The following is a 15,213-nucleotide window of genomic DNA, read 5'->3' on the forward strand; positions in this document are numbered from 1 at the left end:
CAGGGTTTCTCTTGTATTCCTGGCTGTCCTAGACTCACTTTGTAGTCCAGGCTGGCCTCAAACTCACAGAAATCCACCTGTTTCTCCTTCCTGAGTGCTGGGATTACAGGCGTGCACCACCACATCCAGCACTACACTCAATTTTTTTTGTTTGTTTTGTTTTGTTTTTCGAGACATGGTTTCTCTGTGTAGCCTTGGCTGTCCTGGACTCACTTTGTAGACCAGGCTGGCCTTGAACTCACAGAGATCTGCCTGCCTCTGCCTCCCGAGTGCTGGGATTAAAGGCGTGCGCCACCACGCCCGGCTGCTACACCCTCTCAATCCTAGATTTAACTTTTGGATTATGTTCACCAGTAATGGGATTTTTACCCAACATTCCATGAGAAGACCTGGCTATGACATATGCCTTAATCCTAGCATTCAGGAGGCAGACAGATCTCTGTGAGTTTACAACCAGCTTGGTCTACATAGGGATTTCAAGGCCAGCTAGAGATATAGTAGTAAGGCTTCCATGTTTCATCCAATTTTTAAAAAATTATTATGTATAGTGCTCTGCCTGCATATACATCTGCATGCCAGAAGAGGACATCAGATCACATTATAGATGGTTGTGAGGCACCATGTGGTTACTGGGAATTGAACTCAGGATCTTTGGAAGAACAGTCAGTGCTCTTAACCTCTTCGCCATCTCTCCAGCCCCCAAGTTTTATTATTTTTTAGTATGTCATGTCCCATCTATTCCGTCTGTGTAGAAATCCATTTTCCTCAGCTGAGGTACAACCAGGGCTTGAACTGTTGTGACTCTTACCCATTCTGTGTTTTAGCAAGTACCTCTAGCCTGAGCTTTGAGTGGCTTAGTTACCCTTGTGCCCAAAGCATGCAACTATGTTCAACTTCCATTCCTTTTGACACAAGGTCTTCCCCAGCTGACTTGGAATTTATTATATAATCCAGGCATGCTTTAAACTTCAGATCCTCCCACCTTGTCTTCTCAGTGCTGGGATTAGAGTTGTGAACCACCACAGCTCATTCTGAATGAAGGCTGCCTTCATAGGCCAGCACTGTGCCGCGTTTTTTTTTTTTTTAAGACGTATTTATTATTATGTATACAGTGTTCTGTCTGCATGTACAGCTGCAGGCCAGAAGAGGATGCTAGATCTCAGTATAGATGGTCATGAGCCACCATGTGGTTCCTGGGAATTAACTCAGGACCTCTGGAAGGGCAGCCAGTGCTCTTAACCTCTGAGCCATCTCTCCAGCCCCTGTACTACGGTTTTCTAATAGTGCCTTCATATATAGCTTAGGCTGGATTTTGTAATAACCCTTAGGAAGTCTGGGATTCAAACAGCCTCTATTGCTACTGTTCAGGGCCTCTCTATCTCGGAAAGAAGAATCTCTGCAATTTAATTTAAAATCGGGCATATTTGTAAGGACGCAAATACGCTCAAACTAACATTTTAATGCTCATCAATATTTTAAAGCAGGTTAAGATGGAGAGCAGCACCTTAAAAAACAAAAACCCACCTTCATAAAGTAACCTGCATTAGGTTTTTCCTGTCCTAGGGATTTTTTTGGCACTGGAGACTCCGCCCACCCGTCCCCGAGTGGCGGAAGAACCTCACGCTACGACGTGACACCTCACACCACCGCGGAGACTTCCCGACGTTACGCCGGCGGCGTGGGAGGGGCGGGCCGGCCGGCGCTTTCCCCACTTCCCGGCTTCGGCCCCTCCCACAGTCGTCGTGAAGCAACGGCGGCCGCCTGCATTTAAGGTGGCTCGGGACCTAGAGACCTGGAGGTCCTCTACGCGCCTGCGCGGCTCTCCTTCCGCCCCAAGGGGCCAGACCGGCCGCCAGATCCCAAACTCTAGCCGGCTCTCCTTGCCGGAACTAGCCGCCTGGCGGCGCTCCCCCGCGCCCCTCCCCCGCCGGCGCTTCCGCCCGCGCTCCTCCCTCTCTCCTCCTCCAGCGACGCGCACGCGCTCCAGGCCGGCTCGCGCCCTCTCGCTTTTCCACCGGCCCGCGAGATACCCCCCTCCCCTTCCGCCTCGCGGCGCTTCCTCGCGCCGCCGTCTTCTCGATCCACCCCTGACACCGCGGGGCTCCCCCCCGCCCGCCAACGGCGGGTCCCCCTGCCTGTCGATCTCTCTCGCTTCCCGCGCTCTCCAGCTGGGGCCCATCATCCCCGGGCCCTCCTCTCCCTTCACTCTTTTAATTTCTCTTCCGGACGCTGCCATCATGTTGAAGCCTCAGCCGCCACAACAGACCTCCCAGCCCCAGCAGCCGCCCCCCACGCAACAGGCCGTGGCTCGCCGGCCTCCCGGCGGGACCAGCCCTCCCAACGGCGGCCTCCCGGGCCCGCTGCCCGCCACTGCGGCTCCCACGGCCGTCTCCCCCTGCCTGGGGCCTGCAGTCGCTGCGGGGAGCGGGCTCCGCCGCGGAGCCGAGAGCATCTTGGCCGCGCCGCCGCCGCCGCCGCAGCATCAGGAGCGGCCAGGGGCAGTGGCTATCGGCAGCGTCAGGTGAGGACGGGATTTCCCGGAAGGGGGAAAGCCCAGGAGTCGGCGCACCCGGGCCCGGCGCCGTAGCGGGGCTCTCGGGGGGCAGGAACCCCGTGAAGGTGGGGGTAGACCCCCCGTGCCAACAGGTCGGAGGGAAAGAGAGAGAGAGATCTCCGGGCGGTCTCCGGGAACCGTAGGGCGGTCCTGAGCTCCCTGGGCCTAGTCATTGCCTGGGGTCTGGGCCCTGAGGGGAGGCGGGGCGCGTCCCGCCAGCTCCGTCGGAAAAGGGTGTTGGGGGGGCTGAGGAGGTGATGGGGTCCCCAGCTCCATTACCACGAAGGATCTCGCGGTCCCCGGCTTCAGCCAATGGGGAGTCAGCTGCATGAAGGGGTCCCCGGCTGTAGCCAATAGAGGGGGGGCGCGCGGCCCACAGTTTGACCAATGGGGAGGGAGGGACTTGGGAGCGGATGGCTCCCTCCTCTTCCCGGTGTAGCCAGTAAGAGGGGAACGGAGTGGGCGGGGGCGCGGAAGCAGCGGCTACTGGGAAGACTGCAGGCTGGGACGCCGCTGCGCGCGCGCGCGCCCTGCTCGTACGTGCGCGCCGATGCTGTCTTATGACTCGGGCATTGGCTTGTCCCGGTAACATGTAGAGCAGAGGCGGGGGAGGGAGGGGTTGCATGGAGGGAGTTTAGGACAGTCTGGTGGTGGGGAGTGAGGAGTGGGTGCCCTCGGCTTTTTTTCGGTGTGTCAATGCGATTGAGAGAGTGGCGCTAGACGCAGGCGCGGTGGCTTCTGTTCCGGAAGGGGGGGGGGTGGTTGGTAGAGGGATGTGGGCTTTAGTGCGCAGGCGCAAACCGGGCGAGGCATCCCGGTAGATGGCTTTTGCGGCTGCGCGGTCCCCCAGCCCCGCCAACGGCCCCCTCCTCAACCGCCGGTTACATCAGCCGTCGTGGAGCAAGGTTACCTGGCGACTGGGGATCCCTTCAGAGTGGGTAACAGGCTGAATGAGTAATGAGGACGAAAGGGTGGGGTGTGGAGAATATGCCCCTCCTGGGATTTGGAATGTAAGACTACTGAAAATGCTTCTTTCCTTTGGGAGGTAATGTGTCTAAGCCAAGTAGTGCAGCATCTCGGATGCCCGAGCTTTCACCTTCACAACTGAATTGGGGCTGTTGGTTTGTTTAATGTTATAGCAGTGGTTTATTGGAAGAATGAAGTACTGGCCCCTTGGAGAAAGAAGGTTGTACTGCATTGACTGTTACGAGCATTTGACAGCCATTGTTTATTAAATTTTGCTGGCTTTTTTATTTTTAATCATGCATTTGGAGAAAATGTTTTGGCAATAAATGCCTGCTTCTGTTTTTAATGTGAGAGTTTGAAACATCTTGGTAGTTAATCGGTTAATAGGCTAACTCAGCAAGTTGGCGTTTTTTCTGTGGTTCACTGTTAATTAAAACTAGTCTCTTTCATTCTTTTTTTTTAACAGGGGACAGAGCACCGGAAAGGGACCCCCACAGTCACCTGTGAGTACCTGTTTTTCCTCCTGTAGAGACGTTCAGAAGACAAATAATATGGCAAAAAATAGTGTATTTATTTGCTGCTCCTTGTGTTTCCCTTGTGTGGCAGGTGTTTGAAGGTGTCTATAACAATTCCAGGATGCTGCATTTCCTCACAGCGGTGGTGGTAAGTCAGAGTTTTAAAAAACTTGAGTGTTTCAGAAAGGTGCTGTCTTGGTTTCTTGAAGTGACTTAATCTTTCACCATTCTAGGGTTCTACTTGTGACGTAAAGGTGAAAAATGGCACCACTTACGAGGGCATTTTCAAGACTCTGAGCTCAAAGGTCAGTGTACTCAAATTTGCTTATTTCCAAAGCTGTGTAGGAGTGGGAAATTGAGAGTGTGCTGGGAGTCGGTCACCAGGCAGTTTTGAGGCTTTTGCTAAGTTCTCTGGCTGGTGTTGAGAAAGGCAGACCAGTATGAGAATTTGATGTTGAAATACTAGACAGTCTTCCCCCGTTGATAATGACCCTGGAATGTTTGGAATGGGGCTTTTGTAGTTTGAACTGGCAGTGGACGCCGTACACAGGAAAGCATCAGAGCCAGCAGGTGGGCCTCGTCGGGAAGACATTGTGGACACCATGGTGTTTAAACCAAGTGATGTTCTGCTTGTCCACTTCCGAAATGTTGACTTCAATTACGCTACTAAAGGTATTGTGCTGGGCTTTTGTGTGTCAAGATCTCTGAGTAGGAAGAAGTCCACAGGTTGAGCACATGGCCCTGATTTATCTGCTGGTGCCTCTTAATGTAGAGATGACTGAGGTTTCTTTTCCCGCCACCCTCACCCAGATGGGTTCTGTGTAGCCTTGGCTGTCCTGGACTTGCTTTGTAGACCAGGCTGGCCTTGAACTCACAGCATTCAAGTGCTGGGATTAAAGGCGTGGGCCACCATGCCTGGCATAAGGTTTCCTTCTTGAAAACATTTTGTATCTAATAGAGTCCACTTATAATAGTTACTCCTATTTTCCTTGTTTAGTTTTCAACTTTTGCTTTTTTGTTTTTTGTTTTTGTTTGTTTTTGGTTTTTTGAGACAGTTCCTCTGTGTAACAGCCCTGCCTGTCTTGGACTCTTTTTTTTTTTTTTTTTGGTAAACCAGGCTATCCTTGAACTCAACAGCAGTCCACCTTCCTCTTGCCTCCTGAGTGCTGGGATTAAAGGTGTGTGCCACCACACCAGCCAACTTTGCTTTTTAATTACTATTAGATCTGTAGTTTGGGTGTTTTTTTTGTTTTTCGAGACAGGGTTTCTCTGTGTAGCCTTGGCTGTCCTGGACTCGCTTTGTGGTCCAGGCTGGCCTCAAACTCACAGCGATCCAACTGTCTGTGCCTCCCGAGTGCTGGGATTACAGGCGTGTGCCACCACGCCCAGCTCGGGTTTTTATTTTTAACACACGTCCTTTTTATTAAATTCGATGGGGTCGAGGAGTGAAGGTGAGATGTTCTGTCTCCTGACGTTGCTCCTCGTCTCTGCCACACAGACAAGTTCACTGACTCGGCCATTGCCATGAACTCTAAGGTGAATGGGGAGCACAAGGAGAAGGTGCTCCAGCGCTGGGAGGGCGGCGACAGCAACAGCGACGACTACGACCTGGACTCCGACATGGTGTGCTCCCCTGCCCTGGGCCGGCCGCTGCGTGCCGTGAGCGCGGGCTGTCGATGGGGGTGTGTGTGTGTGCGCGCGCGGGCGCGCGCATGGGTGTGTGGTGTGGGGGCGGGTGTGTGCGCGTGTGGGTGTGTGTAGGAGCCGTGTGTGGTGGGGGTATTCGTTTTGTTCTGAGGTCATTCTTGTAATCAACTGTTGACTCTTGAAAAGAAAGGTAGAAAAGGGCTCCGATCTCTGCGTTGAGAAGGCACTTTCATGGCATTAGTTTTTCATTGTGGCAGAAAGCATAAGCTGGGTGTGGTAACCCATGTGTCTAATCCAGCCTTGGGAAGTTGAGACAGGAATACAGACCAGCCTGGACTATATAACAAAAAGTCTGTCTTTAAAGGAAAACAGGAAGTAAAACTGCATAAGGTTACAGCTTTGTAGGTCCATATTCATAACAGCAATTACTTGGATGAATTTAAAGTTTTATAAATGGGGCTGGCAAGGTGGCTCAGCAGGTAAAAGGTGCTTGCCACCAAGCCAAGTGATAAAAGGAATGGATTTGCCAAGTGCAGTGGTGCATACCTGCAATCCCAGCACTTGGGGGGCAGAGGCGGTGGGTCTCTTTTGAGTTCGAGGCCAGCCTGATCTACGAAGACAGACCCAGCCAAGATATATAGAAACTCTTTCTTTCCTCTTTCTTTCTTCTTTTTTTTTTTTTCTAATATATTTACTATTATGTATGCAGTGCTCTGGCTGCACATACACCTGCAGGCCAGAAGAGGGCATCAGATCACATTGTAGATGGTTGTGAGCCCCTATGTGGTTGCTGGGAATTGAACTCAGGACCTCGGGAGGAGCAGTCAGTTCCCTTAACCTCTGAGCCACCTCTCCAGCCCCAGAAACTCTTTCTTGAAAGAAAATAAAAGGAACAGATTCCCTCAGGTTTTCCTCAGACTTTGATATGCCTGCTGTGCCACAGGACAGACTCACAAAAGTATAATAAGAAAAAAAAAAGTTTCTTAGAGAGAAGAGAACTAATGCATACAGAGCCATGAGAGCACCTTTGACTCTAGAGTTGAGCGTGTGCGAGCACGAGAGCCCAGAGCTCCGGGCAGTCCTTAGCTTCCTTGCGTTTGGGCCACGTGAGACTTTTTGAAAAACAAATCTTGATAATGAGTGCATGTTGGTTTGTTTACTTTGCACAGGAGTCTTTAAGTGTTTAACTTGCTGGAAAGGAAAGGGCATCATGCCATCTCCCCTCCTTGCCTGACTGTGACATTCTTCCTGTTCTCTTAGTCCAATGGATGGGATCCCAACGAGATGTTCAAATTTAATGAAGAAAACTATGGCGTGAAGACCACCTACGACAGCAGTCTGTCGTCTTACACGTAGGTGTTCTGGGAGCTTGAAGGCGATGGTGGTGGTGGGTGGGTGGGAGGCAGGGCTTACTGTCAGTATAGCAGCCATCTGAAGGACAGTCTTTGCATGTTGTGCGTGTATATGTGGTCCTCCATCCTGGTTTGCATGCTGACTTGTTTTCCGTGTGGTAGACACTGCTTTGTTAACCAGGGAATGCAGCTTGGCCGTAACGTGTGTGCTGTGTCAGTATAAGGACCTGAGTTTTATCCCCTTAAAAAGACCAGTGAGTTTTAGGTGCCAAGAAATCTTCCTGGTCAGATCTAATCTTTATAAGTTTTGTCGGCAACCATATTTTTTCACTCCCTGTAGAAACATGGGCATACCCCCGGCCCCATCTCAAAACTGTTGAAGGTTTCCGGTCCATGGTGGATAAATCTTTATAGTAAATTGGCTGGCTTAGTTCCTGTTTCATTGTAATCTCTCTCCCAGAAGCATGGACCGTTTCACCCTAGCTTCACTAGTGTGGGTGATAAACCTGGTAATTCTATGGCTAGAAAAAGCAAAAACAAGCTTGGGGGTAGAAGGTGCTTACTAACCTAATCTGAGCTCCCAGAGTATAAGATTCAGAACAGATCCTTGGCAGCTGTCTGAAAATATACTGACTGAATTGGGGGTTAAGTTCAGTAATGGATCACTTGTCTGACATCTGCAAGGTCCTAGGTTCAGTCCTCAATACTATTTTTTTTTTTAAAGTCTTGAAATATTAGCTTTAATGCCACAAACTTTTGTCCTTTTATCATTTCCTTGCACCGGGATGATGACGTTTTGGGTGTATTCTCAGGGTTCCCTTAGAAAAGGACAACTCGGAAGAGTTTAGACAGCGGGAGCTGCGCGCAGCCCAGTTAGCTCGAGAGATTGAATCAAGCCCCCAGTACCGCCTACGGATTGCCATGGAAAACGATGATGGACGGACGGAGGAGGAGAAGCACAGTGCAGTCCAGCGGCAGGGGTCTGGGCGGGAGAGCCCCAGCTTGGTGTCCAGGTAACAACTGGGGCTTACAGTAGGGCCTGGGCCAAGAGCTTTTGTACACTATTGTTAAACCTCACCACCTGACTGACTGTACATTAATACCTAGTGGTGGTTCCCATTTTAAGATTTAGACTAAAACCTAGAAAGTTGAATTTTCAGCAAGAGTACAGTTTAGAGATTTAATTTTGGTTGTTTTGTTTTTTGGGGGTTTTTGAGACAGGGTTTCTCTGTGTAGCCTTAGCTGTCCTGGACTCACTTTGTAGACCAGGCTGGCCTCGAACTCACAAGAGATAACCAGCTTATGCCTCCTAAGCTCCCAAGGCTTGTGCCACCATGCCCAGCTGAGCTCTAAATTTTTTATGGTGTGTAGGTTTTTGTTTTTAATTTTTATTATTATTATTATTATCATTATCATTATCATTATTATTATTGTTGTTATTATTATCATTATTATGTATACAATGCTCTGCCTGTATATACACCTGCAGGCCAGAAGAGGGCATGCGATCACATTATGGATGGTTGCTGGGAATTGAACTCAGGACCTCGGGAGGAGCAGTCAGTACACTTAACCTCTGAGCCATCTCTCCAGCCCTTTAAGATTTATTTATTATTTACAAAGTATTCTGCCTGCGTGTATGCCTGCACACCAGAAGAGAACACTGGATCTCATAGATGGTTGTGAGCTACCATGTGGTTGCTGGGAATTGAACTCAAGACCTTTGGAAGAACCGCTAGTGCTCTTAACCTTTGAGCCATCTCTCCAGCACACTGTAGTTTTTCCTCACTAATATATTTTTGTGTACTGTTTCTTCCATCACAAATATGAAATTGTATATGCTCAGCACCTCATAAAAGTGTTTCCTTGGCCATTCTGATAGATGAAGAGTGGTAAAATTATGAAGCTCTTGGCTACTTGGACTGGTTCTGGGTTGAGAAATAATGTCATAAACCCATAGCTACATTCATTGGTCTATGACAGGTCAGGTATGGTGGCGAAAACTGAAGTCAGGTGTGGGGTTGATTTAGAAAGAAAGGGCTCCGTGTTTGGGGGCATTCCTTACTGTAAGTCTTTTCCCAGGGAGGGAAAGTATATCCCTCTGCCTCAACGAGTTCGGGAAGGTCCCCGGGGAGGAGTTCGGTGCAGCAGTTCTCGAGGAGGTCGGCCTGGCCTTAGCTCTTTGCCACCTCGTGGCCCTCACCATCTTGACAACAGCAGCCCTGGCCCTGGGTCTGAGGCACGTGGTATCAATGGAGGTAGGTTATGCTGTATACTTGGTAAAAGAGAGAAAGGTGTTTAATAGGGTTTTAAGTGGTTGTTAGGATGATGGATCCATGTTCTTGTGATAAGCAGCTATTTTCTTTCTTTACCTTTAAAAAAAAAAAAGGCCCTTCCCGCATGTCCCCCAAGGCACAGCGGCCTGTGAGAGGCGCCAAGACTTTGTCTTCACCCAACAGTAGGCCTTCTGGAGAAGCTGCTGTCCCTCCAGCACCTGCAGGTAGAGCGTCAGTGGGGTTGGCGCCGGGGTGGGGGGCGGTCGTGGTGAATGAGTCAAGTTGTTGAAGTGTTGAGACACAGTTTGTAAATGCTTGGGTTGTATGTATGGCTCCTGGATTTAAAGACCTTTTTGGGGCAAGGACTTCAGTTTCCCTGAATTCTAAGCATGTCTTAAGTTGTGGCTGGTTGTGAGGTATTTTGTTGAAACTTTAGTTTTGTTACCAGCATTTTAGACCTGGAGAAGCTGTGACCCTGAGTGTAAGAAAGTTACGAATTTCCTTTGTGTCTCGCCTTACGTGCGGCTTGGCCTCCAGTAACCAGTGTGTGGCTCTCCCTTTCCTTCCAGTGGGCCGGATGTACCCTCCAAGGTCTCCCAAGTCGGCTGCCCCTGCCCCAGTCTCAGCTTCCTGTCCTGAGCCTCCCATTGGTTCAGCAGTGGTGTCCTCTGCCTCCATCCCTGTGACATCATCAGTTGTGGATCCTGGCGCAGGCTCCATTTCCCCAGCATCTCCAAAAATCTCCCTGCCCCCCACAGATGGTAAGAACCAGGAGAATTGTTGAGTGCTGTGGGTGTGACTGGAGAGCAGAATCTTAGTCTCTTTCTCCTCCTCCCTCTCCCTCCCTCCCTCCTCCTTCCCTCTCTCCCTCTCTCGCTCCTTAGTGAAAGAACTCCCAACCAAGGAGTCCAGTAGGACTTTGGAGGCCCAAGAGCTGGCCCGGATAGCTGGGAAAGGTGAGGGCAGTTTTACTGTCTGGTCCCATTTGCTTAGGCGAGCATTTCCCTTTGGAAGTTTGTTGGGATTCAAAAGCAGTGCTCAATCTGCCCATGGATTTCATTTCTCTTTTAAGATTCTCAACAGCTCGTGTTTTGGTTTCTTGTCTTGGACTACTACTAACTAGTGTTGTGTAATCTTTCAGGGGGAAAAAGCGTGGTTTTCTCCTTATTTCACTGTTTTCTCATAGTCCCTGGCCTTCAGAATGAACAAAAACGATTTCAGTTGGAAGAACTGAGGAAGTTTGGGGCCCAGTTTAAGGTGAGTGACGCTTGAGAAGAGCTAAGCTAGAAGCAGGATGTGGGGTGTGGGGCGCAGGAGGCGGGAAGGCGAGCTGCAGCACGGGTGAGTGTGGGTAGGAGGGGTACCGGGACCTGCAGCGGACAGCACGATACATGGAGTGCTTCTTCCCCAGCTCCAAGCTAGCAGCTCCCCCGAGACGAGCCTGGATCCCTTTCCTTCCCGGATCTTAAAAGAAGAGGCCAAAGGAAAGGAGAAGGAGGTGGACGGCCTGTTGCCTACAGATCCCATGGGGCCCCCAGTCTCCTCCAAGACGGAGTCCATATTGGACAAGGAAGACAAACCAGCCCTGGCAGCAGTAGGGGCTGCTGAGGGGCCAGACCAGCTCCTACCACCTTGCCCCAGCCAGACTGGCAGTCCCCCCGTGGGTCTCGGCAAGGGAGATGACAAAGAGGAGGGCCCTGTTACTGAGTAAGTGGTGGTGGGTGGTGAGGGTCTTTGGTGCTTATCAGCTGGTGAAGGGCATGGCTCGACAGCTGGCTTCATTTTCTCTTACAGACAAGTAAAGAAGTCTACTTTGAACCCCAATGCCAAGGAGTTCAATCCAACAAAGCCTCTGCTGTCTGTGGTGAGCTGGCACTGTCATGTGTAGCTGTACTTGGGTTACCTGGAGGGGACAGTAAGTAGAGCAGTGCAGGAGAGCACTTTGCTGTCAGGATAGCAGATGGTCCCATCGCTGTCACCGTCTGTTTTGGGAAGAACCTTGTCAGTTGAGTGATAAGGGCCGCTGATGGATTCTGACAGGTTGCTTTGGTTCTTACATGTCAACTGTCTGAGGGTTAGGACTTGGAGCTTCACAGAATCAGCTGACTTGGCTTTAACTGGTGTACTCACGGGGCTTCTGGGTTTCAGGCACCACTTCACACCCTCTGAATTTGAGAATGCCCATCTTGTGGTTTGCTGTAACGCTCTAAGGAAAAAGTACAGACTATTTGGCACCCAGCAGTCCATGGATTTAGAAAGGCTGGAGTGGGATTACAGAAGTAAAATGTCCTCTCTTGTCTCTCACAGAACAAATCTACCAGTACCCCAACTTCACCTGGCCCCCGCACTCACTCCACACCTTCCATACCGGTGCTGACAGCAGGCCAAAGTGGGCTCTACAGTCCGCAGTACATCTCATACATACCTCAGGTCCACATGGGACCAGCTGTGCAGGTAGGAGAGGCTAGGTGAGCCCAAGGGAAGTGCTGAGAGGCCTGCTCGGGCTTGTTCGCTCGATGGTGCGCACCTGCTGAGCCCCAGTTCTTATTCTTAGGCACCTCAGATGTATCCATATCCTGTATCCAATTCGGTGCCTGGGCAGCAGGGCAAGTACCGGGGTGCAAAAGGTGAGCAGGGTTGGGAAGGACACTTGGGGCTGCCTAGGCCTCCTGTCAGGTGAAGGTTGAGCTTTGTCTGTTTTCCGTCCACACACAGGTTCACTCCCCCCACAGCGCTCTGACCAACACCAGCCAGCCTCAGCCCCCCCAATGATGCAGGCTGCTGCTGCTGCTGCTGGCCCACCCCTGGTGGCCGCCACACCCTACTCCTCCTACATCCCTTACAACCCACAGCAGTTCCCAGGCCAGCCTGCCATGATGCAGCCCATGGCACACTACCCTTCACAGGTACAGAGCCCACCTCTGAGATCCGCTGAGGAAGGGAGCAGGGTTACTCTGAATGGTGGTGGCCAGCCGTGGCATTGGCAAGTGTGTTGGAATGTGATTCCTGTAACAAGACATTGAACCCTTGCTCTCAGTTTTCCCCTCTGAATTAAGGTTGTTGGTATCTTGAAGATAACTGTTGAGGCTCAGCCTGCTTCCCTCACGGCTTTGCTGTTTCTTCCACCAGCCGGTGTTTGCCCCTATGCTTCAAAGTAACCCACGAATGTTGACGTCGGGAAGCCACCCCCAGGCCATTGTGTCATCTTCCACTCCTCAGTACCCCTCTGCAGAGCAGCCCACCCCCCAAGCCCTCTACGGTGAGTTCTGGTGCCCACTCCTTCAGTGGGCTGTGGGCCTCTGTCCATGTGGTGTGCTCACTAGGTCTCCCTCCCTCCCTGCTGCAGCCACTGTTCACCAGTCCTATCCACACCATGCCACACAGCTCCATGGCCACCAACCGCAGCCGGCCACCACGCCTACTGGGAGCCAGCCACAGTCCCAGCATGCGGCCCCCAGTCCCGTTCAGGTGCCTGCAATGGGGCATTGGGCTGGGGGGTCTGAGCGGTGGAGCCAGGAATGGGGGCTGGAAGAGGGCCGGGTGGATCTGGATCGCTCTCGAGCAGGTGGTTAGCCTGCATAGCAGAACGGGCGACACTCATGCTCCACTTCACTCCCGCAGCACCAGGCGGGGCAGGCCCCACACCTGGGCAGTGGACAGCCACAGCAGAATCTGTACCATCCAGGGGCCCTAACAGGCACGCCGCCTTCTCTCCCACCGGGACCTTCCGCCCAGTCCCCTCAGAGCAGCTTCCCCCAGCCAGCTGCGGTGTATGCCATCCATCCCCACCAGCAGCTTCCCCACGGCTTCACCAACATGGCCCATGTTACCCAGGTAGGAGCCCAGGCTTTGCTGCTTCTCTTTTTTTGGTAGTCCTTTTCAGAGTGTGAGTACCACTTTGCCATCCTGCATTGATAAGGGATCTCAGAAACCTCTGTCAAGGCGCTGAAGCTAATTCTCTTTACAGGCCCATGTCCAAACTGGAGTCACAGCAGCCCCGCCCCCACACCCTGGGGCTCCCCACCCGCCCCAGGTGATGCTGCTGCACCCCCCTCAAGGCCATGGGGGCCCCCCCCAAGGCGCGGTGCCCCCGAGTGGGGTGCCTGCACTCTCAGCTTCCACACCCTCACCCTACCCCTACATCGGACACCCCCAAGGTGAGCAGCCTGGCCAGGCGCCTGGATTTCCAGGAGGAGCCGATGACAGGATTCGTGAGTTCTCGTTAGCTGGGGGAATTTGGCATGGAAGAGCTGAGGGGCTGCAGGTGGGGCAGGATGCACGGGTTCTGGGTGGGGATTGAGGGGTCTTGGAGGCAGGGCTGTCCCAGAGGGCGCCCGCCGACCCACACCTGTCTGTGAAGTATGTAGGGTGGGCAGAAGCCACAGTCGCCGCCGCCAGGGGCTTGCTCCTGGCTCTGTCCTTTGCTTCCCTCCGTCCTCGCTCAGTTGTGATCCAGCAGCCCCCCTCCCCACTGCCTCCCCAGCTCTCAGTGACCCCGACTGTCTCCTGACTTAGCCGAGGTAAGGTCAGCGCAGCAGACAGGGCCAGACTGGGGCGTGGGGGGCTGAGCTGGGCAACTGAGTAAGGGCTCTGGCCTACTGGGAAACAGCGATTGACCTGTGCTTCTGACAGCCCCCTGAGACTCCTGGAGGAGGCCGCTCCTCCCCACACCCCCACACCCCCTGGACGCATTGACAGAGGGACAGCTGCTCGGGTTCTAATGCTCCTGCTCTCTCTCTCTCCCCTCCAACCAGTTCAATCTCATCCCTCCCAGCAGCTCCCCTTCCACCCCCCGGGGAACTGAAGATTGTCCTGGCCGCGACCTGAGACCTCCATGAGTGGAGGGAAGAGTGATCTATGTCTCTTCCCCCAGCAGCTCGGACCAGTCCTAGCCCCGCCCCCAACCCCTTTCCCTTGGGGAGCTGGGGAATTCCTGCCAAGCACCTTGAATGGGAGAGGTCCTTGAAGTGGGCAGGGCTGGGGTCCAGCAGGGGTGGGGGAGGTTCCTGCTCTGTCCCTGCCGGGTCCCACCCAGTCTTGTCCTCCCATCCTCTCATCTGTCCCCCCCACCCCCCCACCCGCTGGAAACGGAAGATCTTTTATTTTCTATTATTTATAACCTCAAACTTGGGCCCCCTGTTCTTCCCCATTAACTTGAGTGTCCTGTGTGAGAGACCGACAGACAGATGCCTCAAGGACTTTTACTTTTTATTACATAAAAAAATTTTAAAAAAATAAATAAAAAAAATAAAATTTTAAACTAACTTAACCTGCCTGTAGTTTTGACCTTCAAAAACATCACACTTACTGGTTCACGTATACTAGTACTGAGCCTGATGTGTCAGATGCCCTAAACTGTAGTTACAGGCGGTTATGAGCGCCTGCATGCCAGAAGAAGGCACCAGACCTCATCGATGGTTGTGAGCCACCACGTGGCTGCTGGGAATTGAACTCTAGACCTTTGGAAGAGCAGCCAGTACTCTTAACCACTTAATTGTCTCCAGCCCAACAAAGTATTCTTAAGGAAGCAGAGGACTAAGGAGAGAGAGTGCTTAGCAGAGGCCTATGAAGACCCCTCTTGGCCATAATAAAGAGAATGTGGATGGCAGGAAATGCCCCCCAGAATCTGGGTATGACTATATTGAGAGGGGGACAGGGTGAACAATGAAGACTAATACTAAACTCCCTCAGGACAGTGGTAAAGGGAAGCCAAGAAGCAATGGTGGGTTGAATATGCCTAGAACTAGAGGGTGCAGCCGCCACTGTCCTTCGACTTATGGGAAGATTAAAGTTTGTCACCTCTAGGCAAGTATTTTAAAACTTGGAAGGCGGGGCTGGAGAGACGGCTCAGAGGTTAAGAGCACTGGCTGCTCTTCCAAAGGTCCTGAGTTCAATTCCCAGCA

General features: G+C 52.1%; 1 protein-coding gene across 21 annotated transcripts; it reads left to right on the forward strand.

Annotated features, from left to right (window-relative positions):
* Window positions 1–1,746: 1,746 nt before the first annotated feature.
* On the forward strand, window positions 1,747–14,574 carry ATXN2L (ataxin 2 like). Of its 21 annotated transcripts, none has more exons than XM_084773879.1 (24): window positions 1,748–2,521; window positions 3,987–4,023; window positions 4,127–4,183; window positions 4,269–4,340; window positions 4,557–4,707; window positions 5,534–5,658; window positions 6,943–7,034; window positions 7,847–8,047; window positions 9,117–9,292; window positions 9,424–9,534; window positions 9,880–10,071; window positions 10,195–10,266; window positions 10,497–10,567; window positions 10,722–11,017; window positions 11,105–11,174; window positions 11,618–11,764; window positions 11,865–11,937; window positions 12,026–12,216; window positions 12,440–12,569; window positions 12,657–12,778; window positions 12,932–13,144; window positions 13,278–13,521; window positions 13,671–13,830; window positions 14,065–14,574. In XM_084773879.1, exons 1-23 carry the CDS (start codon window positions 2,238–2,240, stop codon window positions 13,823–13,825), a joined length of 3,282 nt encoding a protein of 1,093 aa, XP_084630005.1. In that variant the 5' UTR covers window positions 1,748–2,237; the 3' UTR covers window positions 13,826–13,830; window positions 14,065–14,574. The 21 variants fall into 21 exon arrangements, with proteins under 21 accessions (XP_084629994.1, XP_084630005.1, XP_084630008.1 ...); XM_084773882.1 differs by having other exon boundaries at window positions 14,088–14,574; XM_084773872.1 differs by having other exon boundaries at window positions 1,750–2,521; window positions 13,278–13,467; window positions 13,794–13,830.
* The last annotated feature ends 639 nt before the right edge of the window (window positions 14,575–15,213 follow it).

The sequence above is a fragment of the Acomys minous genome (assembly GCF_964271855.1).
Source record: "Acomys minous genome assembly, chromosome: 2".
NCBI lineage: Eukaryota > Metazoa > Chordata > Mammalia > Rodentia > Muridae > Acomys > Acomys minous.